This window comes from Aotus nancymaae, unplaced genomic scaffold (genome assembly GCF_030222135.1).
Source record: "Aotus nancymaae isolate 86718 unplaced genomic scaffold, 86718_ANA_hifiasm-v0.15.2.pri h1tg000011l, whole genome shotgun sequence".
NCBI lineage: Eukaryota > Metazoa > Chordata > Mammalia > Primates > Aotidae > Aotus > Aotus nancymaae.
Genome location: NW_026988422.1, coordinates 53958945 through 53982871, shown reverse-complemented (window position 1 = coordinate 53982871; position 23927 = coordinate 53958945). Strand labels below are relative to the sequence as shown.

At 43.3% G+C, this 23927-nt stretch overlaps 1 protein-coding gene across 6 annotated transcripts in view; it reads left to right on the top strand.

The window, feature by feature from the left end:
• SLC8A3 (solute carrier family 8 member A3) overlaps window positions 1-23927 on the top strand; it is a 144320-nt gene that overhangs the window by 5142 nt on the left and 115251 nt on the right. For all 6 annotated transcript variants that reach the window (XM_021675048.2, XM_064374987.1, XM_064374989.1 and 3 more), the window contains exon 2: window positions 13729-15574. In XM_021675048.2, coding sequence (XP_021530723.2) covers window positions 13791-15574 — 1784 coding nt within the window. In that variant the 5' untranslated portion in view covers window positions 13729-13790. The remainder of the gene's footprint in view (window positions 1-13728; window positions 15575-23927) is intronic.

Here is a 23927-nt window from a genome sequence, read left to right as displayed (position 1 = left end):
TTTCCAAATCACTTGACAGGGGAGGACATCAAAGTCCAAAAGAATGAAACCAAACAATATGAACTTGGTCAGCATTCTTCCTTTGCACCCTGATTTCTCCACTGGGTTCCTCATCCTTCCCTGTCACTAATCTTAGAGAAAAACAAACAATCAAACAAAAAAGCCTTCCCTTCTCCTTCCTGCAGAGTGCCTGGGAGCCACCCTTGTCCTGCTTTTGTAAACTGCTCCAGTTCCATCTCTTATCTGAAGTGTCTTTCTTCTTCAACACAGAATCCTCTCCCCCCACAAACCCCATCTTAAAAAGAATACACTTACCTAATTCCTTTTCCCCATCATACCCTTTTTCTGATCATGCCTTCAACAAACTCTTGAAATTTTAATCACTTGTCTATTTCCTCATCACTCATCCACTCACTTCCCACTTTCTCCACCTTCTCCACAAGTGTCATCCCCCAAGGACTTCTCGTTCCCCAGAATATAATGACATATTCCAAAGAGCTGCCCGCTGTTCTCTTTCTTTATCTCTCTCCCTGCGTCAGATAATATTGACCGTTAGCTCATTAAGTCTTTCCTCATTTGGCTTCTTTCACACGGAGCTCTCTAGTCTCACTAACTCTACATGGCTCCTCTTCAACTTCACTCCAAGATTCTCTCTTCTCCCAGTTTTTTCCTTTCTCTCTTATCCCTTGGCAGTCACCCTCAATGGTTTGTGCTGTTACTGCTGTGTGGCTAGTTCCCAGAGTCTGTGACTCTAGCTCTCCAAGCTCAGTGTCTTCTTTCTAGCTATGTGCACAATATCTCCAACAAGATGTCTTGTTAACTCCTCAGGTTGAATTTTTACTAACCCGACGTCATCTTTGTCCTTAGGAGCTTCTTCTCCTACCTCCCACTTTCTGCTGATGGCACCAATAAACTTCCAGTCACCTTGGCTCAAAACCTCCAAGATATCTTCTTCATCCCAACTACCACTACTCAACTGCAGATTTTATCGCCTCTTGTATAAAAATAATAAGAATAATGTGTGTGTGTTTACCATCTGTCAGCTACTCTGTTGCAAAGTGCTTTACGTTGATTTTCCCATTTAATCCTTACCATAGCTGTATGAAGTATTTACTGTTATTATACTGTAAAAAACAGCTTTCCACCATTTCCTCAACTTCAACTTTCCCTCTTTCAATTCATTTGAATCAGTTACAAGATTCACCTCCTAAAATGCCTTTGTAAACTTATCATTTTTATACACACAAAAAAATGTTGAAGGGTCTTCCATTTTTTCCAGTTCCTTGTATTCAAGTTCCAGTTTTTTCCAGTTCCCTGAATGACCTGGTGCCCTACTCTGTATCTAGACTCACTTTTCACAGTTCCCTTGCCCTTTCTGCTTTTGTGCATTTGTTCACAGTTTACCTCCCCTTAAGCCTTCTGCTTGTTCTTCAGTGTTCACTTCAAATGCCTCTTCCTGATAGGAAGGCTTTATGGAGAGGCTGTCCTTTCCTCCTGTGAATTTTAATAACATGACATCTGTTTTTCATTAGCCCTTTACACATTCTGAAATACATTTTTTTTTTTTTTTTTTTTTGCATATGGCTTATCATCCTTCCTGGAGCAAGTGCTTTTTCTGTCTCCCACTGTATGTCACATGATGCCTGAAATATAGTAGGTATTCAATGAAAAACGGAGTGAATAAATGAACATACTCCCTCACCCATGAAGCGGGTAAAACAAGGTCAAGAAAGCGGATCTATACTATTTCATAAAAGAAGACAACAGTGGAGTCAAAATTCAAACCAGGAACAGGAAAATGATATAATAGAGGAAGCAATGAATTGGTGGTAAAAGGTTATATTCTAATTCTTATCACTTCTGACAACTGCAGGTAAGACTCACCTCTGCTCTCTGGGCCTTGGATTCCTTACCCATCAAAAGAGTTTGTGTTGGATGTGTTGACTTTCATGGTCCTCCTTGACCTGACAATTCTGTATTCCTCAAGTCTTGTTTCATAGCATGTGGATTGTCTCCTGCTAAGAATACTTTTAGTGCTGACAGTATCTTTCATTTCAGAACCTTCCAGCTGCAACTTGAAGCCTCTAGTGTGTCTGTTATCACATTGAGTCTCTAGAGATCAACTTGGCCAGTCAACTCAGTTGTCCAGCCTGTAAGGTGCCCTAAACTGGTTTCAGTGTCCCAAGGGCTCCAGGTTGGCACTCCTGAATGTGCAGTCGCCAGTCAGCTCCCACTGCGGTGTTCTAGGGCATTTGCAGAATGACTAGCAGTGCTCTAGGCTCCCAAATGTTCCAGACATCTTATCTCACCTCCTGCACTTTTGCCTGTCATAGAGCCCCCAGGAAAGTTGTGTTTAGAGCCATGTAGACTCCATTGAGAGTCTAGTAAAACCACTCTGCTCAGTGACTTTCCAGATGCTCCATCTACCCCAAACATACTATTGTACTCCCTCCCCAGTGAGACGGGAAGACTCCTCTTAAGCCAGTGTATTTTAGCCCCTGAAAAGGAACTAATAGAGGAATCAACCTCAAAGGGAAATCATTAGGAGAGAGCACATCTGCAAAGACAGTAGCTAGATCTGCTGGGAGTCTGAGGAGTCTGCTCCTAGCACCCCTTGTAAAAGGAGGGCTCAGGGCATCCCTAGAGTTGATTGTACAAGATAACTACCCAGCCTTGTCTCAGAGAGACGACTTTGACTGCCTGCCAGTTTTTATTTGTTCTTCCATCAGGCAATGATATGATTTAATTCCATATTTCAACATTTAAAAAATTAAAATAAATTAAATGGCATTAAAATACATCTGGCTTCTGGAGAATAGTCTGAGAAAAATGTACATAAAGGAGGCTGATCACCAGCATCCCTTGATAGCTTTGCAACAGGGCAGAAGGATGCCAGCCTCCCCCCATGAATAACCTCAAAAGATAGAGCCCAGGTGGTTCTCTCTCAGGAACAGGGAAGGGCAGGAACAATGTCTGCTTCAGCTGCCCTGGGATTCTTGCTTCTCTGACTCCAGCCCTGACTTCCTTTCAGTTACAGGGATGCTTTCTCTTGGTCCTTCCAGACATGACACACTCCTTCAGGCCTGGTGAAAGGAGACCTCTGGCATTCAGAGCACCAAGGTTTGGTTCTGGCTCCGTTATTTATTGGCATAGAAGCCCTCAGCAATAAACAGCCCCGATTTCTTCTTCTGTATGATCATCCTCACAAGAAGGATTAAATAAGATCCTGTGAGTGAGAAGGTCTTTGTAAACCCCTAGCACATAGTATTGCTTAGTATTTATTGAATGAATGATGCAGTATAAGTGCCTTTTATCATTATGCCATACTCTGAAGGAAAAGTGAGGTGCCAATGAGAGAGCTAGGATTGGAAGAAAGGGCTGTGTTTAGAATTAGACTCATGACTTCGGTCCAAACACTATGTGGTCCCACTGGTTCCTGAGAATGAACAAAACTGTCTGCAGTCTGAGATCATTGGCTTTAACCAAATACCTCTCTACCCCAAGGCTTGCCAGGAAGTGTGAAGTCTCCTCCTAGATGCATCTTTCCAGAATCACTTAATGAAACTCCTGCAGAGTTATTATGCATCCCTTCAACAAATACTTACTGAGTACCTCCTTCTGCCAGTACCGGCCAAGGCATGGGGAATACCGTGGTGAACAAAAAGGACAAGATTCCTGCTACTATACAGTAGATATTTGATGATAAACTAGTAAACAAGCAAACAAAAACAATGATTTCATTAAGTGAATATGGGCTATAAAGAAAATGAAAAGTGATGTTACAAGAGAGTACTGGAGGGAGAGATTGCCTGAACTAAGATGGGTGGGGAAAGCCTCTCAGAGAGGTGGCATCTGAGGTCTAAATGAAATTTAAAAGTGACCTATGTGGATATTTAGGGTCAGGTTGTCCCAAGTAGAGAGAACCGTAAATGCACAAGTTCTAAGGCACATGCTTGCCTATTCTAGAAACTTCCAAGTATTTCATCTATGTTGGAGTGGAGTATGGATGGAGCAAAACAAAATGGTAGGAGATTTGAAAGGTCAGCAAGTTAGAAGCTAGAAGAGAGGTCAGTAGGGGGTGGGATGCCACAGAAAAAGAGAGGATACAAAGAATGTCATGATCTATCTGATTTACATGGAGACTTCCTGGCTGTTTTGTGGAGAGTAGATTGTAATGGGTGGAACGAGGTTGACAGCTGTTGCAGTAGTCCAGGCGAGAGATGTAATATTAAATATTAAATCTCCAGCAGCTAGAATGAAGTGTGACACATATCTGGCACGCAGTAAATTTGAGAATGCATCCAGGCAGAAACGATCTTCAAAGAACCTACAACTGTAATGGGCACATACTAAGTGCTCGACAACTTTCATCATGAATCAATGGACAGTGTCAGGTTTTCTTTCTAGCCACTCTAGACTTTGAGTTAATCTCAATATTTTGGATCTTTTACCAATAATTCTTACCTTTCTAGCTACTGCTATTTCTTAAGAGCAATATGTTCCATGGGCTCATTTTCTTCTGTGTGAAATTGCATGGTCATTTGAACAGATCTGAGATGTCTAACTCCACAACCTTTAGGCAGTGTTCATAAGTCCCCAGACCCTTTGCTCACACTAAGCTACTAATCTCATGTACTTTTCTGTGTGTCACTCCAGAGGGGGACCAGACCTGCTTCATCAGTGCATCTCCAGAGCTTGTCACAGTCTGGACTATCAAATCCACAAATGGTTATTCCCTTGACTAGACTGAGGAACACTCCAAGGCCTTGGTTAGGCTCCATTTGTCCCAGTTACAGGAAGTCCTTCTGGAAACAGACACTGCTTGTTCAGGCTTCCATGCCCTTTAGCCTGGGCTTCCTATGGCCTTTGTTTGAGATGCACTGGCTTCCACCCAGTTAACTCCTATTCATTCTTTAAATCTTAGACCTAACGTTAGCTGGTTCATGCAGCTGGCTCCAGTGATTCCAGGCAGTGCTATACCTTCCTTTCTTGTGATCTCTTGGCACGTTGCAAATGCTTCAAAATCTGGTACTTGTTTTGTTGTAATTATTTGGTTTTCTGTCATTGTTCTCCAGTGAAGTGTGTGCTTCTCTAGAGGGATTATATTTTGTTCATATCACTCAAATTCAAAAAACCTTGCTCACAGAATCCCTGACAGATGGTTCTCCTGCCTCCAATTTGAACACTGCCAAAGATGGGAGAAATCACTGGATATTATCCCTTCTATTTTTGCACATTCATTCAATGTACTCATTCATTCAGTAAATATATACTGAGCATCTACGGTATGCCAGGCACTGATTTAGGCACCAAGGATACAGAAATATCAGATAAAAATTTCTACCCTCTTGGAACTTATATTCTAACTTTTTTGAGTGTATGGAAAAAAATGAGTTTGGAACAAATGAGAGTAACCTTCTCACCATAATTCAGTGAAAGTCAGCCTGTGACACATGAGCTGTGTCCCACACAAATGCATGCATGCATGAATGAATGAATAACTGAGCAAGTGGGTGAATGAACAAAGAGGCCGTAAGGAAGTGTGAAGAAGTACACCTAAGCTATTATCACTGAAAGGAAAATAATTAGAAATATAACTTGCTGAGAATGAATGAGTAGCATCATTTTCCTACAAAGACAAGGGAATTCTGGATCTTTTATATTTCCTCAGTACAAGTATAAACCACGTAGACAGCAAGTTTAGGGAAAGACAAAGGGAAAATCTGCTTATGTGGGTAGACAATTGATGCTGACTATTCTTGGCAAGGCATGAAAGCAAGTGAGATTCCAAGAGGAAGGGATATTTGTCCAATGCATAGAAATGTCTTATGGTACCCATTTATGAGTCAATGTGTGGTCTGCTGAGAGTCCTTCTCTCAGTCCAAAGAAAGTCTCTAATGGCTAGAAATCTGGGATGCAAATGTCGTAGTCTGGCGAGGTTCCTTCTCTTCTCCTCCAGGGTTTTCAACTTTGTTTGTATCTTAAAATCAACTAAGGAACTTTTCAAAAACAAATATTTAGGCTCCTCTCCCAGAGAGTCCAAAACTTAGGTCTGGAGTAGGATCTAGATGTCTGTATTTTTTAGAACACCATGATTATTCAGATGTACAGCCATCTCTAGAATGTGATCCTGGTTCCATCACTGTCTCCAACTGGGGGATGACTGAAATGTAGATGTCGACCCAGCAATGAGAAAAACAAAACTTAAATTAAGCTGAGCTAAGCCCTCTGTCTTCCTAGCTCTCTGGCCTACTCTCAGTGTTTGTAACTCCCCAGATCTGTCAAGGACTTACAAATCCTTTGATTTCCACAAGTCTAGCAAATTTAAGGCATCTTTGAATCATAGAATTTTAGAGGCACAGAGGACATCAGAGGTCAAGTTCAACCTCTTAGCCCTATCAATAGAGTTTCATTGAATGTGATGATTCATTGTTCCAAAAAACAAAAAAGCTTCCCCTTTGGGAGGTCGAGGCGGGCAGATTACTTGAGGTCAGGAGTTTGAGACCAGCCTGGACAACACGGTGAAACCCTGCCTCTACTGAAAATACAAAAACTAGCTGGGTGTGGTGGCGCGCATCTGTAATCTCAACTACTCAGGAGGATGAGGCATGCAAATTGCTTGATCCTGGGAGGTGAAGGTTGTGGTGAGCCAAGATTGCACCACTATACTCCAGCCTGGGTGACAGAACAAGACTCCATCTCAAAAAAAAGAAAAAGAAGCTTCTCTACATTGAGTTGAAAATTTTCATAGAGCTTCTAGAAGAGCGTGGAAGATGGGCAGGTAAACAGATAAGCCCAGTACAGTGTGACCAGTGCTTCAGGGGTGATCAAATTGTTAGAGAAACCCAAAAGAATAAATGACTCACTTTAAAATTAGAGGAAGAGGCATTTTCAGGGAAGGTTTCCCAGAAGACACAGAGATTTCTGGAGCCTGAAGTTCTTGACCTAAGGGATCCTGATCCCCAGCTTCCTCTTCCACCATCCCTTTCATCCCCTGGAACTTAAAAGCAGACTTTAGCATTTAACACATCAAGTTTCATAGCTCCTCTTTGCCACTTTCTCAGCTAGTAGACCTTGGGTAAATTATGAATCTTTGAGGCCCTATCTCCTCATTTCTAAAACGGATAACAAGATATGTCTCATTGTGGGGTTGTGGGGTAGTAAATAACAGATATAAAAGTGCCTAGAGCAGTGTCGGCCATAGAGTAGGTGCCTGATGAATATATATGATCATTGCTGTTGGCATCACTCTTTTCAAGTCCTTGGCACTTATAAAGCATGAGGAGATGGAGGCCTGCTGATGCCCTGGTCTGTCTAGGAAGCTTTCTTTTCTCTTCTTCTGTAAGTAGTACTTGGGAGAATGTCAGCAGGGTTTTATGAAGCTATCAGAGACTTCAGGGAAGGTAAAATATGACAATTGCATGAGATCAGAGAAGTAAGAACTGTGTAATATTATCTCGCAACATTCTCTACATTAAAAGCCCTGCTGCACTGCAGCCACTGCCCACAAGGGTTGAGGTAGCTATAGAGCCACCACACTGAGCCGCAGAAGAAAATCATATCACTTTCCAAGACATAGTTGTAATCAGTTATTCCTATAATTACTTGTTCGTCTTCATCCCTCATCAGAAGATAAACTCTCAGAGGTTGGAGAAGTGGTTCATGGCTGTATCTGCAATTGCTAGCACATAGTTTGGCTAGCAGTTGTTTAAAAAAAGGATTTGGTCCAAGGGACTTCTGGTAAATCCAGAATGTAGGCTCTCCTTGACTTTTTCCTGGTCCCTTCTTCTTACCACCCCCATCTAGCTTATTCTCTTATCCTCTGAGGTCTCTGTGGGAGTCTAAATTCCACACCTGGCTTTCACATGGCTCTGGGTCAACCTAACATAGATGTGTCCCTTCACTTCTTTCCTTTCCTGTCATCAAAGCATCTTTGACTGGAAGGAACTACAGCAATCATCTAACCCAATCTGAATTTTATGGATGAGGAAGCTGATGTCCTGAGAGGGTCATTGACTTTCCAAGGTCTCATTCCTCATTGAGACATGGCTGGAAAGGAAGTTCTTGTCTGTTTTCAAATCCAGGGTTCTACCATGGATCCACTCTGCCCGTATGTAGCTCCTCCAAGCTTGTCGGGGGCCTCCACATCTGGAAAGACTCACTGCCCTCCTTGAGCCTTTGCTCAAAGGGTTCCTCAAACCTAGGGTATATACCAAGCATGGTGGTAACACCATGTGTCCTGGAGGCAGACTGCCAGAACTCAAATGCTTAACTTTCTGCTTACTAACTGGGGTCTTGGGCAAATTACCTAACCTCTACAAGTTCTAATTTGCCATCTTTAAAACAGGTGTGGTAATAATAGTACCTCCTTCATTGTGCAGATTCAAAAAAGTTAATCATGCAAGCACATATTTAATATCATTATATTTTCCTCCTTGGATTCAAGTTCCAGCTGTGGCAATCAAGCTACCTAAGCAGTGGAGGTCACATTTTTCCTGCTCTTGAGAGAGTCGGGAGCTTTGTTCTTGTGTCTCTCGAGGAGTATTGCCGAGGACAGGACTGCACTGACTTTCACCCACTGGAGGCAGAGGAAGTACGAGAGAACATGCAGTGTGCATAGACTCAGGTGACACACAGGAGCCAGTGCAGCCTAGATGCACCTAAAACTTTAATATAAACTGGCTATGATGCCTGTGCAGGGGCCCAGATTTAGAAGCAGAGCAGGACGACTCTACCCAGGCTGGTGACTGGCCTGGAGCAGTGTTCCCATTGGAGAAAGTGGAGGGCATAGCAGGAGGGAGAATTTTCTCAGTCTGTCCTGGTGGCACTGTTTTATTAATGATCTGGAAGAGCAGAGGAACAGTGACTTTAATTAAATTTGCCAGTGATATTAAAAGATGCTAGGAGCCACTGCCGAGGACACAGACACCTTGCAGATGGCCTCAGGGGTGTTAGGAAGATGATCTGGGAAAGAGATGAGAGGCTGGGGGCTGAGCCAGGGCATCAGTTTGGCTGAGAGAGAGGAATGTGACATGGGGACAGAAGGTCATAATGAGTAGAATCTGCCCAGGCCCACTGTTCTTGTCTGTATCTGTTCAGTTTGCAGTAGAGTTCTGTCTGAACTTCCTGGACCCCCAGGAGGTTGGAATCTATCTATCTATGCCCGCTAACAGCCATCCTAATCCCTTAGGTGGAACTGGTATTTCTGAAAGACAGATCATATCGTGTCATTCTTTGGTTTACAACCCTATCATTGGCCTTTCATTGCCCTTAGAATAAAGCCCCATCTTCTCAGCCTGGCATATAAGGCTTGCCATGAGTGAAGTGTTCCCTACCGTCTAGCCTCATCTACTGGCCCTCCTGCTGCATGCTGCAAGCCTTGTAATCCCACGCCCACAGCAGCCTTTTTCATCATGTTTCCATATTCCATGTCTTTGCCTTTGCCTGGGCTGTTCTCTTCGACTCGAATGCCCTTCCCATTTTCCTTTTTTTTTTTTGACTAAAGCTCACTCATGCTTGAAGACTCATTTCAGGGATCACCTCCTTTAGAACACCTCCCTGAATCCCCAGGCTAGCTCAGTGCCCTCTTCACATACCCACAGTATTCTGCCCTACCTCCACTTTTTACAGTAAAAGTGTCTATTTGTACATCTGTACACTTCTGCTAGATTGTACCTTTGAGGGCAAACGTGGTGTCTGATTTTTTTCATTTAATCCACCAGCATATAATACCAGGTCTAGCAAATCACAGGCTTTTATCAATGTTTGTCAACCTGAGCTGATGAGAAGGAGAATATTTGGATGAAAGGCTACAGCTTTAAAGGATGGGATTAATGAGTCAAAAAAACAAAAAAATTAAAAACAAAAAAGAAAGAAAAGAAAGCCTACAGCAGGCAGCCAGGATAACCCCAGTAAGCAACCTCCAAATAGCGGGTTTCTCTTCTGAGCAGGTGTGGGACAGTCATCTTGCTCCTAAGTCCATAACAGACTGGAAACTGTTTGGAGGCCATGGATGTTCTACAACAAAGTGGAGCATCTTAGTAAAATGGGGTGGTTAAAACCATACTTTATGTCATCTGTCTGTGAGTTCTAGCTCTACTATTTCCTTTGTACTCAGTTTCCTGAAATATAAAATAGGGATAAAAATATTATTAAACTCTAGGCTTGCTATGAAAATTAAATGAGAAAGTACTCAGCATTATGCATACAATAAACACTTGTAGATGCTAGTTACTATTATGAATGTCTTTATTATTTGGGGTGGTACGGGGGGAACAGTCTCAAGTGCCTCAGGGTGAAGAGTCTTCTGGAACCACAGATCATCTGGGTCTCTAAGGGGTTGAACTGGACCCCCAGGAGGTTGGAATCTATCTCAATTGGTGTCTGGGCCAGGGTCAATCACATAAAAAATGACCACTGGCTTGGTCATTGAAGATATTCTTGCTTCCTCTAACATCTCAGCCAGAAACCATTTCCAGGCAGGGCTGCAAAGAGGAACTGGGCATTCACAGGGCATCTTCCACCTTCAATTTCAAAAACTGGGTGCACGCATTCACTAACCATCCCACCTCCTTGCCTTGTTTTCTTTCTCTTATTTTTCTTTTTGAGACAGAGTTTCACTCCTGTTGCCCAGGTTGGAGTGCAATGGTGCTATCTTGGCTCACTGCCAGCTCTGTCTCCCAGGTTCAAGTGATTCTCCTGCCTCAGCCTTTCAAGTAGCTGGAATTACAGGCATGCACCACTGCGCCTGGCTAATTTTTGTATTTTTAGTAGAGATGGGGTTTTGCCATGTTGGTCAAGCTGGTCTCGAACTCCTGGCCTCAAGTGATCCACTTGCCTCAGCTTCTTAAAGTGCTGGGATTACAGGTGTGAGCCACTGAGCCTGGACTTGCCTTGTTTTCTTTCATCTTTTCCTTCAGTTCATTTATTTTCTCATGGAATAGTCTTTTTAAACTGGCCTCTGATTCTGATCATAATAGCACATTTCCCCAAAAAACCTGTTGCCACAAAGTGTATGCAAGGCCAAAGGAGAACAAAGGTTGTGGTCCTCCTTAATTCTCCTGGTCCACAGGATAAATAGGACTCCAAGTCCCCTGCTCATCAGGATGATTCTACCATCCCAATGTTCCACATCCTTTTACTCTGGAAGACCAGCTCTCTTCCTTCCCCTATGGATACTCACCCCCTTGGGATTGGTTGGCTCTCACAGCAGCCACCTCCTGTCATTGGGTTGGCTCTTGATGAAAGAGCTGCGCAGCTGTACCCACCATCTGTTGTCGCTGCATGGGGCTCTTTGGAATCCTCTAAGTGTCAGGGTTTTCAGAGGTCAAAGTAAGGAGCCAATATCCTTTTCTCTCCACATTTCTCTAGGGTGGGTGAGTGTCAAACCTCTGAATGAATGTCTTTGTGCACATCATTGATGACAAGAGCTTTCTTTACCTTTGAAGATAGATGCTGAACATCTTCAACCACTCTATTCCTCCACAGTCATCCATATAACCTCTTCTCCTCTGAGTCAGGTCAAAGGCAGAGGCCCCCAGCACCTGTTGTGATGCCCCCAGCACCCCGAGCACCGAGGAATATGGGCTTCAGCACTTGGCAGCCTTGCCATTCTGGGGATTAAACCAAGTTAATCTTCAAAGCCCTTTCGGAGGGAGGTCTTCATGGGTACAATATGCACCCTGATGTTTTGTGTCCCGAAGGGAACTTCTCTTTGAGCACAGCTTTTGGGAATTTAAAGAGGTCCCACATAGCCTCTAAAATCAAGTCAGAATTTGTCTATGAAATGTATATGTATTTCCAAAGCAAATGGTTATAATTCAGATCAAAAATATAGAAGGCTGATGCCTGAGGTATCTTCCTTGGTGGCTACATTTGTTAATTCCAAAAACATAGTTATTGAGAGCCTACTGATCACTTAGGATACCATGATAAACAGAAGAGACACAGTCTTTGCTCTTATGTCATTCACTGTTTAATGGCTGAGAGCTGAAGCATTAGTAAGAGTGGGGAGTGCAAACGAGAAACCCTCATTTCAAAGATGAGTAATGAGAATAATGGCATGTACAAAGGTCCTGGGGTGGACAGTCCCTTACTGTAATCCAGGAGTGAACATGAAGGCCATTGTTGTTGAAATGTAATATGGGAGAGAGTGATGGGATGAAGGGGAATGAATGGGAAGGAGTGAGTTCATGCAAGGCTTTGAAGGTTATGAGAAAAAATCTGGTCTTTATATCAAGAGCAAGAGAAGGCTACTAAAGAGCTTCAAATAGGGGAGTGATATGCTTAAGTCTGGTTGTTTGTTTGTTTGTTTGTTTTAAAAAAAAAGATTATTGTGGCTATATGAGGAAAGTGGAATTGAGAACTAGCAAGAATTGGAGTGGTGAGCTCCGTTAGAAGGCTACTGCAGTAGATTCATCAGGTGAGGAGTGATGGTGGCCTGGGCTGGGATGATGGTGGTAGAAATGGAGGAAGAGTTGATAGGATTTAGTGATTGGATAAGGGACAGAAGACAGATTAACACCTGCTTTCTAGCAAGAGTAACTGGGTGGCTGAAGATGCTATTTTCTGAGCCGGGAAACAGGAGAAAAAGGAGCTTATATGGGAGATGAAGACTTTGAAACCTTTAAGGTGCTGTACAAATGCAAATCAGCATTCCTTTCTTACTAAGGGTACCCCACACAGTTGTAGCAGAGGGGGAAAGATCCCTCTTCTTTTTTTAGCTGTTGCATGGTTATTTTCATTCTCATTCCACCCAAATGAGGCAACGAGTGGAAAGATGAGTGTATAATAGCTCCAGTCACATTTTTTCCCATTCTTCTGAGCTCAAGCTCACCTTTCAGTGGTTTGAGGCCACTAGACGAGGCTGCATATCACTCCCAAAATCTTGTCTCCAGTTTAACAAAACTTATTTGAGAGACATTTGCATGCTTTATTAATAACGATTTTTACCACTTGTTCCTTTCCATGTTTGGGTTTGAAATTTTAGTGGCTGGTGGATCATCAGCTTCCTGCAACTGCCTGCTTAAACTGCTCATAAGCAAGTTTTACTGGAGGGCTCAGAGCTACTGTGAACTTGGTCTATGGCACACCTTACAGGGCCTCCGTTTTGCTATGGGGTGGGTGACATTGACTATGAATCAACTCCTTATTTCCCAAGGTATCTCAGAATTATAAATTGCTTCCAGAAGTCTTGCATTTGGGGAGGAAGTTTCTTTCCAAGGGAGATAAATTATACATAGAGCAAGGTTTTCAATTTTTCAGGGACTAGCCCATGAAAATTCAATTCAATATACACTCTTGCAAACCTATGTTATGCAAGATTCTTGAGTATAATGACAAGAGGGGAAGGAAGTCTGAACACCCCAGAAAGAGTATAAGTGGGGATGGAGATTCAGGTTATACACAGCCTACCTTAAGTTGCTTCTTGAGAACTTTTGCAGGTAATAGAGGTTTGGGAGAAATGACTTGAAGGATACTGCTGCATTTCCATCCCCAGTATTCCCAGCTATTTCAAGCCATTTTTCAACAGTCTCCACCAGATGGTTTTGAGGACAGAGCAGCTATTTGTGCCTCCCATTGACTTCTATTTTTCCGAGTGAGAGACTGTCCCATATGTTAGTGCAATATGTCACTGGAGGTGAAGCATCAGTTTGTAGTGGTGGGAACCTGCCATTTGCTGTCCCCTTTTTTTCTCATGCCTTTTCCTGCCTCTCTGATCTTTTCTAGGTCTCTGGCTTATCAGGAGGACCACTGGTGCTGCAGTAGAAGCCAGTGGCTAAGTCTCGTGTATGGCGTGGTTAAGGTTGCAGCCTCTCACCTCTGCCTTCCTCCATTTTGGGCTGGTTACCTTTGTGCTCTTCCTGAATGGTCTTCGAGCAGAGGCTGGTGGCTCAGGGGATGCGCCAAGCACAGGGCAGAACAATGAGTCCTGCTCAGGGTCATCGGACTGCAAGGAGGGTGTCATCCTACCAATCTGGTACCCGGAGAACCCTTCCCTTGGGGACAAGATTGCCAGGGTCATTGTCTATTTTGTGGCCCTGATATACATGTTCCTTGGGGTGTCCATCATTGCTGACCGCTTCATGGCATCTATTGAAGTCATCACCTCTCAAGAGAGGGAGGTGACGATTAAAAAACCCAATGGAGAAACCAGCACAACTACTATTCGGGTCTGGAATGAAACTGTCTCCAACCTGACCCTAATGGCCCTGGGTTCCTCTGCTCCTGAGATACTCCTCTCTTTAATTGAGGTGTGTGGTCATGGGTTCGTTGCTGGTGATCTGGGACCTTCTACCATTGTAGGGAGTGCAGCCTTCAACATGTTCATCATCATTGGCATCTGTGTCTACGTGATCCCAGACGGAGAGACTCGCAAGATCAAGCACCTACGAGTCTTCTTCGTCACCGCTGCTTGGAGTATCTTTGCCTACATCTGGCTCTATATGATTCTGGCAGTCTTCTCCCCTGGTGTGGTCCAGGTTTGGGAAGGCCTCCTCACTCTCTTCTTCTTTCCAGTGTGTGTCCTTCTGGCCTGGGTGGCAGATAAACGACTGCTCTTCTACAAATACATGCACAAAAAGTACCGCACAGATAAACACCGAGGGATTATCATAGAGACGGAGGGTGACCACCCTAAGGGCATTGAGATGGATGGGAAAATCATGAATTCCCATTTTCTAGATGGGAACCTGGTGCCCCTGGAAGGAAAGGAAGTGGATGAGTCCCGCAGAGAGATGATCCGAATTCTCAAGGATCTGAAGCAAAAACACCCAGAGAAGGACTTAGATCAGCTGGTGGAGATGGCCAATTACTACGCTCTTTCCCACCAACAGAAGAGCCGGGCCTTCTACCGGATCCAAGCCACCCGTATGATGACTGGTGCAGGCAATATCCTGAAGAAACACGCAGCAGAACAAGCCAAGAAGTCCTCCAGCATGAGCGAGGTGCACACCGATGAGCCTGAGGACTTTATTTCCAAGGTCTTCTTTGACCCATGTTCTTACCAGTGCCTGGAGAACTGTGGGGCTGTACTCCTGACAGTGGTGAGGAAAGGGGGAGACATGTCAAAGACCATGTATGTGGACTACAAAACAGAGGATGGTTCTGCCAATGCAGGTGCTGACTATGAGTTCACAGAGGGCACGGTGGTTCTGAAGCCAGGGGAGACCCAGAAGGAGTTCTCTGTGGGCATTATTGATGATGACATTTTTGAGGAGGATGAGCACTTCTTTGTAAGGTTGAGCAATGTCCGCATAGAGGAGGAGCAGCCAGAGGAGGGGATGCCTCCAGCAATATTCAACAGTCTTCCCTTGCCTCGGGCTGTCCTAGCCTCCCCTTGTGTGGCCACAGTTACCATCTTGGATGACGACCATGCAGGCATCTTCACTTTTGAATGTGATACTATTCATGTCAGTGAGAGTATTGGTGTTATGGAGGTCAAGGTTCTACGGACATCAGGTGCCCGGGGTACGGTCATCGTCCCCTTTAGGACAGTAGAAGGGACAGCCAAGGGTGGCGGTGAGGACTTTGAAGACACGTATGGGGAGCTGGAATTCAAGAATGACGAAACTGTGTAAGTAATCTTCCTGTATTCTGCCCCTCCCCGACCCCATCTTTTGCCATCTCTTTCTGTCCTTCTTTACTGCACTTTACAATGTTTGCTTGTGTTTGTGTTAATGTCAAACTTTGGTTTCATCGCAGGTATGCAGGATCAGCAGAGACCATGGACAGGTTCTGCTTCTAAAGTCTTCTTCAGTTTTATCACTTTAAATTGTTTCTGGGCAAGGAATCCTGTGACAAGAGCTAAAGACACAGAACATTTTGTCCAGTAAAACACAAAATGATGGCTGGTGGAGGTGTAGGATGACAGAAATTTTGTGGTATCAGATTTTGGAGAATTCTTGTGACTAAGAAGGACTAGAGAACTGCTTGGGCTTCTCCTACTTCCCTTCCTTGTGTGAAGGGTGTCTGTGAGCTTCGAAACCAATCCTTTTCATTCTGGGCGGCAATAGCCCAATCAGAACAGTCTCAAGAAAACAAGTGACACTGGCTTTGTTCCCTGGTACTATATTGCCAGTCGCACTGTATAACTAGATTCCAGGCACCTCTTCTTTAATTTGGAAATTGCAAAATTGATAGAAACTTGGCAATCTTTTTAAATACCCATAGGCTATTTTATGGTATGAGGCTTGCCCAGCCTAGGTGAATTGAGTCAGGATGGCTTAGATACTGGAAGGTGTCTTGGAGAAGCAGAGCTCCCAGGGCAGTGGCTACTGGTCTCTAGTCACAGATCTAAGCTCCAAAATCTTGCTAAGCAGTGAAGGAGAAGCATCCTAGGAATTGTGGGAGAAAATCTGTTTTCTGTGCAGTCATCTCTTTTCACAGTCCAGGACTCTCCTGTAGTACTTCTTGGGTTACTGCCCCATTCAGTCCTTCAGAAACTGTGGACATTACACTTCTGTCGCCTCTATTACCCTAAGACCTCTGCCCATTGAACTCTCTCGCATATTGGATGTTCTGTCCTTTTCCCAGGTGGATAGCTTTAAAAGGGAAAGCAGAATGGTTTTCCCCAGGATCTGTAGCTTATGAGAAAGTAGATTTTCCAGGGTGGCCTAGAAGAGTGGAGATGAGAAATGGGAACTGCCTCTGAATGACTGCATATATCCACAAGTAAAAGCAGTGTCAGGAGATGATGTGAAGAGTAAAGGAGCATATAGGAAGTGCGGGGGGCGGGGCGGTGTCCAACTGTTTCAAGAACCCCCTAATTACACCTTCAGTGGGAAATGAAACCATACAACCTCTAAAGAGGAGGAGGAAGGAACTCATGGAAAAGTGGGAGCCATAGAAGTGAGGAGAGGTGTCCTAGAAGTGCTTCTGCCCAGGTCCAGCCATGAGACAGAGCTCAAAAAGAGCTGGGCACTGCTGGTGACAGAGCTGAGTGACTCAGGGGGGCTCTGCCCCTGTTCTTACTCAATCCCTTCCTAATAATGTGACCTTGGGCAGGTTATTTCGTGGTTCTGGAACTAAACTTTCTCATGTGCAAAGTGGGGATAACAATACTTTCCTTGACTGGAGGCAGGGTCAGACCTTTTTGCAGTTCCTTCCAGCTCTAAGATTTTCTGAACCATAGACACAAGCACTCAGTGTAGGTCATATTTGCACTAGCCAAAAATGGATTGGGGGATATTGTCTCCTGAAGGGAAATGGCCATTGACAAATTGATTTATTAGAGCTCTGTTTAGTCATTTTGCTGGGAAGGATAATCATTTGTTAACGTAAGTAGAAACCTGTGCCTTCTGGAGAATACTATCCATTTATATGTGCTCTGGGGAGAGTGTTCATACATATGAATGAAGGACAGGGCTTCACTGGGAAAACAAAGTCCGTGGAATTTCACACAATTATGGCAATGTCAGTATGGAAGAAGTTATGGTAAAGCATTAAATGACATTAAGACCACAAAATTTGCCATGATTTGACAGACTTGTGGTTCTTCCGATTCAGTGCCCTTTCTACCCATGGCACGGAAAGGTCGTTTTTCAGAGATCAGAGGCTTACTTCATTCTATTAATTTCCTGATTCTATTAATAATCAATTATGCACCTAGGATCTCCGAATATGACTAAACCTTCCTCAAGCTCATTTGCATTTTCAGTTTGTATAATACCTTGGTGTAAATGAGTCTCACAAATTATCACTTCTGGGTGATACTCTTTCTAAATGTATGCCAACCTCCAGAAGTTTGAGATTCTGGTCTAGATACTCTAAGGTTTGGCAAACAAATCTACGTTCCCATCCATCCCTTTCATTTATTTTTTAGACTTCATTCATTGCAGAATAATGAGTCCAAAACCCGCTCATCTGTTCTCACACGGCACCCTATTCTTGTCATTTTAAATTGCAATTTTACGACTAGAGGCAATATTATGGAGCAGAAAAATCATGGGCTCTAAGTACTCTGTGTTAGGATTCTGGCTCCACTACTGACTTGACAATGTAGTTTGGGGAAATTTTACTAACCTATGAAATCATTTACTGGTTTGCAAAATGAGGATAATAATATTTCTCTTGCAGGGCCATTATGATGATTCAAGGTATTATATGCAGTGTACCTGGTACATGGTATATACTCAGTAAGCAAGACTCTTAATAGTAATATTGATGAATTAACAATATTCTTCAGAAGACACTGTTGAGTTGTTTAGGTTACTTGGCTCTTTGTGTGATCCTGTGTAATGAGCATGCCAGTTTTGGATTGCTATGAAGAGTACTAACCTAAACTCATAAAATATCAGAGCTAAAAAGGACCTTAGAATATCTTCTGGAGTCATGCTTTTTAAATTTTAATGTGTTATTCAGTCATTCAGGGATCTCACTGAAGGCAGATTGGATCCAGAAGGTCTAGGGGAGGGCTTGAGACCCTGCATTTCTAACAAGCTCTGGATGCTGCTGGCCCCAACTTGGAGGTGAAAGTTTCTAAAGCTCTTAACCAAACCAGGAGACCCAGCAAAGAAGTGGTTTTTCAGCTGGGTGTGGTGGCTCATGCCTGTAATCCCAGCACCTTGGGAGGCCGAGGTGGGCGGATCATGAGGTCAAGAGATCAAGACCATCCTGGCCGTGGTGAAACTCCTCCGTCTCCACTAAAAATACAAAAATTAGCCGGGCGTGGTGGCACGCGCCTGTGGTCCCAGCTCCTCGAGAGGCTGAGGCTGGAGAATCGCTTGAACCCAGGAGGCGGAGGTTGCAGTGAGCAGAGATTGCGCCACTGCACTCCAGCCTGGCAACAGAGCAAGACTCCGTCTCAAAAAAAAAAAAAAAAAAAAAAGTGGTTTTTCAAACAACTTGCTTAATTAAATAATGATTGCTTGCTTTTTAATTCCAACTTTCAACCCCAACTTAGCAAGAACCCAGAGGCTGTGCTAATTGCCATTCCAGTCTGGAAACCGAGATGGACACCTTCGGGGTACTTGGACAAAGTTGTGTCATACTTGGAACAACTCCCCTTTCTCACCTCTCCCTCTTGGTGTAGCTTTATTTGCCTACCAAGCCTGGTAGCATTGAAAATCTGCCTTCACTATACTCCCCTAAATATAATCAAGTCGAGGCCAGGCCTGTGCTCTCTCAATAATATAGGATCCACGAATTCACGTGTTTGGTTTTATGCTTTGCTTCTTCAAAGGTGCTTTTAGCAGCATGGAAGAATAGAAAAGCATGAGCTTTGGAATATGAAAGCAGATATTAATCCACCACTCACCAGTAACTTTACACAAGCCACATCACTTGTCTGACGTACTAGATTTTTGTTGGACAACAGAAATAATATCCTCTATCCTTCAAGGGAATATTAAATATAAATATGAAAAAAATACACTACCTTGTCACAGAAGGTGCTCAGTCATTCAACAAACATTTGTTAAATATTTGCAATGTACTAGGTACATTACTAGGCACTGGGATTAAATCAGTGAATAAGACAAGCTGACATTTCAGCTCTCAAGGATCTTAGTGTCAAGTGGAGAGGATCGAAGAGTACAGACAAGTCAAAGAACATGGGAGAAGCGGTATGGTTGAGACAGATTGAATAAAGGAGCAACGAGAGCTCCCTGCAATGTGTGTGGTACCACTGAAGTTTCTAAATTAACCTTCATTAAAGATGTAGTAGCGACAGAGGTGAAGTGGGGATAGATATGTGATTAATTTGCATCCATATTACAATAAACCCTTGACACTTAAGAGGGATATTATTGATGTCTTCATGATCCAGAAGAATCCTCATCTTTGTAATCATTACTATCATGGCTTCTTGAGATTTACGGCCTTTAAGACTGTAGCATACAATGACAGAACCTCACAGAGGTATGGGTTCTGCCTGCACACTAATTTCACTCATTAAATAAGCGACTGGCTCCTACACCCCAGGCTCTCAGCCCGCCTTTGCAAAATAACCGATTATTGCAGCTCTTGGACCTTTGAGGTCTCTGGAAATAGTCGAAGCCACAAATGTCAAATATGTAAATGCCAAGATCTACTATAATTAAATAGCACAGGCCTCCTTCAAAGAAAAAGAGAATATTGGCTGTGCTGCACATTCTCTAACCAAATCAGAATGTTAAAGCTCGAAGGTATCTGACCTCCCATTTTGTAAATTATGAAGATGAAATTCAGAAAAGGAAAGTAACTTATCCAAGGTCATGTGAGTAGCTATGATAGAAAGTTAGGGTTGGAAAGGACTTCAGAAGCTGCCAATTGAGTGTTCTCTCCACCCTTTCCCATCTTAGACTTCTCCATTTTATTTTAATCCATTAATAAAATGTTAACTTTGGAAAGCATATGGCAATTCTTGGGTAAAAGATGCTCTGGAAGTGTGAGTCCAGGAGTACAATGTGACTAATGTCTTAACTAAGAATAATAATATATTATGGACTATTTTTAATCTCTTGATTCACCTTGAACTGTTCAGGAAGGAAAATATTGAGCCCACGGAAATTTTTTTAAAAGTCTCTCTCTATCTGAATTGAGAAAAGGTGACAGGCATAGTTGGAACATCTTTTAGGCAGTGCTGGTGAACTGCAGACTCGGCCTTGTTCCATAAAATAATAAAATTTTTCAAAATGATGCAGCCCATTCCCTTCCAGGGATACTTTTTCTGTAATGTCTTATCCCCAAGAAATCTTTCTGTGAAAATCTATAAAAATCTGGAGTGTTCCAGGATACAATTTGCACATTCTCCAATTTAACTAAAACACAATCTTTTTTTTTTTTCCTTTTTCTTTGGCTTAGGAAGGTTTTAAGATAGTCTCTTTCTGGCCACAGAAGGAGACGATTTGCTTCTAGAATACTCTTTCTGTGCTTGAGAGAGTCACAGGCTGCAAGCTCAGGGAGGGTGAGAGTCAGGTAGAGGTGATGACATCTCTCCCTTAGCCAATATCCCTCATTCCCTTTCCTTCTGCCTTCAGTACCAGTAGCAAAACTCCTTCTTCTCTTTAGGTAGATAGTCAGTCACTAGAACTGTGGCCTCCTGAAACTCTCAGTGGAGCTGTGTACTTGGCACAGATTTGTCCTGAGAAGGGACTCCATTTCTGAGCCAGTGGTTGAATGGGGATACTTAGCATAACAGTGGGGCACTTCCAGTAGAATTGTTGATTGTTCAGCCACAATTGCCCACTTTCCAGGCCCAAAGGAAGAATTGAAGGCTATGTAGATTTTTTAGCAGAAGCTTTTGCTATTGTATCCAGAAGGGTGCCAGGTCCTTGATGAAATGTCTTTTTTTTTCTTTTTCTCTTTTTCCTTCTTAATTACTGAGACTGTCAAAGAATATGTCAAAGCGTGACATATTCCAATTCCAGGAACCATAAAGCACCCCAAGTTCTGTGGAGACCCTATCATGTCTGCAAAACTCTCCTGAAAGTCCAGAGCCCTCCTGGTTAACTTGTTTTAGGGACTAGGCATGCGGTATCCCCTGGCAACACCGGATCAGCAATTCTCCTTCTACCTAACTCAGTCCCACACCATGTGCGGCAGAGCATCCAGTGCCCCTGCCCTGGTCTGCTCATGTCGGTTTGCTCTCCAGAATAATAATTCCTCAATATCCACAAGAGATTGATTCCAGAACTACTCTGAGAATACGAAAATCCTCAGATGCTCCAGTACCTGATATAAAATGGCATCTTATTTGGCATATGACCTAGGCATATTCTCTCCCATATACTTTATTTATTTATTTAGAGATGGAGTCTTGCTCTGTCACCCAGGCTGGAGTGCAGTAGCATCAAGCAATTCTCCTGCCTCAGCCTCCCAAGTAGCTGGGACTACAGGCGTGTGCCACCACACCCAGCTAATTTTTGTATTTTTAGTAGAGATGGGGTTTTGCCATGTTGTCCAGGCTGATCTCAAACTCCTGACTTTAGATGATCCATCCATCTCAGCCTCTCAAAGTGCTGGGATTACAGACATCAACCACCACACCTGGTCCCTTATTGTTGGTTTTTAAAAGAGAAACTAAGCTGTGCTTCCAGAACCTAGTGTGAAAGTTTCAAAACCTGGCATAGAGCCAGTGGCATGTAATTGTTAGTTGAAGAAAGAGAGCTCCTTGATCTGCAAATAGAGCACGGCCCCATATTTAAATTCTGCACATTCTAGAAGCATTTTTCAAGAATCGAATGCTTTGAGAATTTTGCTAAATAACCATGGAGGAAAGCACTAGACAAATATTTTCAGGTGGCGTGATAGTTATCATTCATAGGAATTGTATTTCCACTCCTACCACTTACTGGGGATCCAAGTAAGAAATCTCCTGGATAAGTAGAGGAGAATTTAAAGTTGAATGTGATGGAACTTAATATGGAAAAATGTGTTTTTCTGAAAACTAGATATGTATGTATGTTTAAGTTCAGCTGTCACCTTGGAACCATCCTTACTCTTCCTAGCTAAGGATTAGCATGCACAGGTGCAACTTGAGTAACCCTGCCTGGACCCCATTCAGTTACATTTTGGTGGGTTAGGGTTCATGAAGAAGCAGTTATTTGCAGAGTGTTTAGAAAACACTCTATTGTTGGTTCTTTAGTTGGTACTTTCAAAATAAGTGACATCGAAATTGTAACTTAATATTCAGGATATGGCTGCAAAACAAATTGTAGATTATGGATGATGACTGCTACCATCTCTCCACAGCCACACTATTTGGTCTTGATTTGTCGACCTTTTAGATTTCTCCTCATGTATTCCGCATGACCTTCACCGACCCCACTACCATCTCCAAACCTCTTTCTGAGTGGTGGGGATGCAGGTGTATTCTGCCTCCATCACAAGGGCTAACTGTGCCCTGGCTGCAGTTCCTCATTTACGGTCACGTTATTTCCGTCCTTACACCCTACTTTGTGTTTGTATACTGTTTTCTTACACTTGCTGTCTCTTCTAAACATTCTCTGCTGCATCCGCTCTTTCTCTGCGCTCTAGGTGCTGCAGGGGCTAGTGCTGGGTTTCCTTCCATTCCTCCTTGCACTCAACGCCTCCCTTCTCAATTCCTTTTGCCGTGTCTCCCCTTTAAATCTTAACCTACTCCAGACAGTCCTTTCCTTCACACTGTCAGCATCTGCACTTGGGTTGTTTTCTGTCTACTCTCTGATCTGTGATTTCTTTATGTGATCAAGAAGGTGCCGTGAAAGTACCCCTTAAGGAAGCCTGTCATTTGGCCAGAAAGAACTAGCTTTATGATAGCACCAAGAAGACTGATAGCTTCCAGGAAACAAACCACTCATGGTGGTGCCCTTTTTGCCTTCACTATGAACTGTTTGTCTGCCTGTACGTGAAGACAAGAAGGTTTAATTGTAAGGATGCAGCACAGACTGAGACTGGTATCAGAAAGCCATCGGGACTGAGGTAGCTCTAGGGACCACTTCCTCTCTCTGATGTTCTCCCTCCTGGGTGACATGCTTTCTGTCTCCTGGCACCTCTGCTTCTCTCTGTGGGCTTCTTCTTTGCTATTTGCAGCTTGCAACGGTATCTCACAGACCCAAAGTCCTAGCTTATGGCTCCTCTCTGCATACATGCGTTCTGCTCCTACCCACAAAGCTCTTTCTATTCTTCTAGCTTAAATTTTCCAGAGAAGAAATCTGATTTTTTTTTCAACCTGGTCATGTCAGAGACCACTGACCACATATGAGTTGGTTGCCCTGTGTCAAGCACCCGCTTCTCCCACCCTTCTCCCCTCCCCTATCTAGTCTGTCATAACTGAATGATGGAGTGGGAAAATGAAATTGCCATGGGAATTCCATGATAAGCTATCTAATCAGTTTTATCTGTAAGTGGTAGACAGCATCACTCAGAAAGGAGTCCCAGGTGAGACAGGCACCTGTCAACTCCAAACTGGCACATGTTCTAAGGTCTGCAGCACCCCAGAGAGGGCACTGATTTGATGGTGGCCTGTA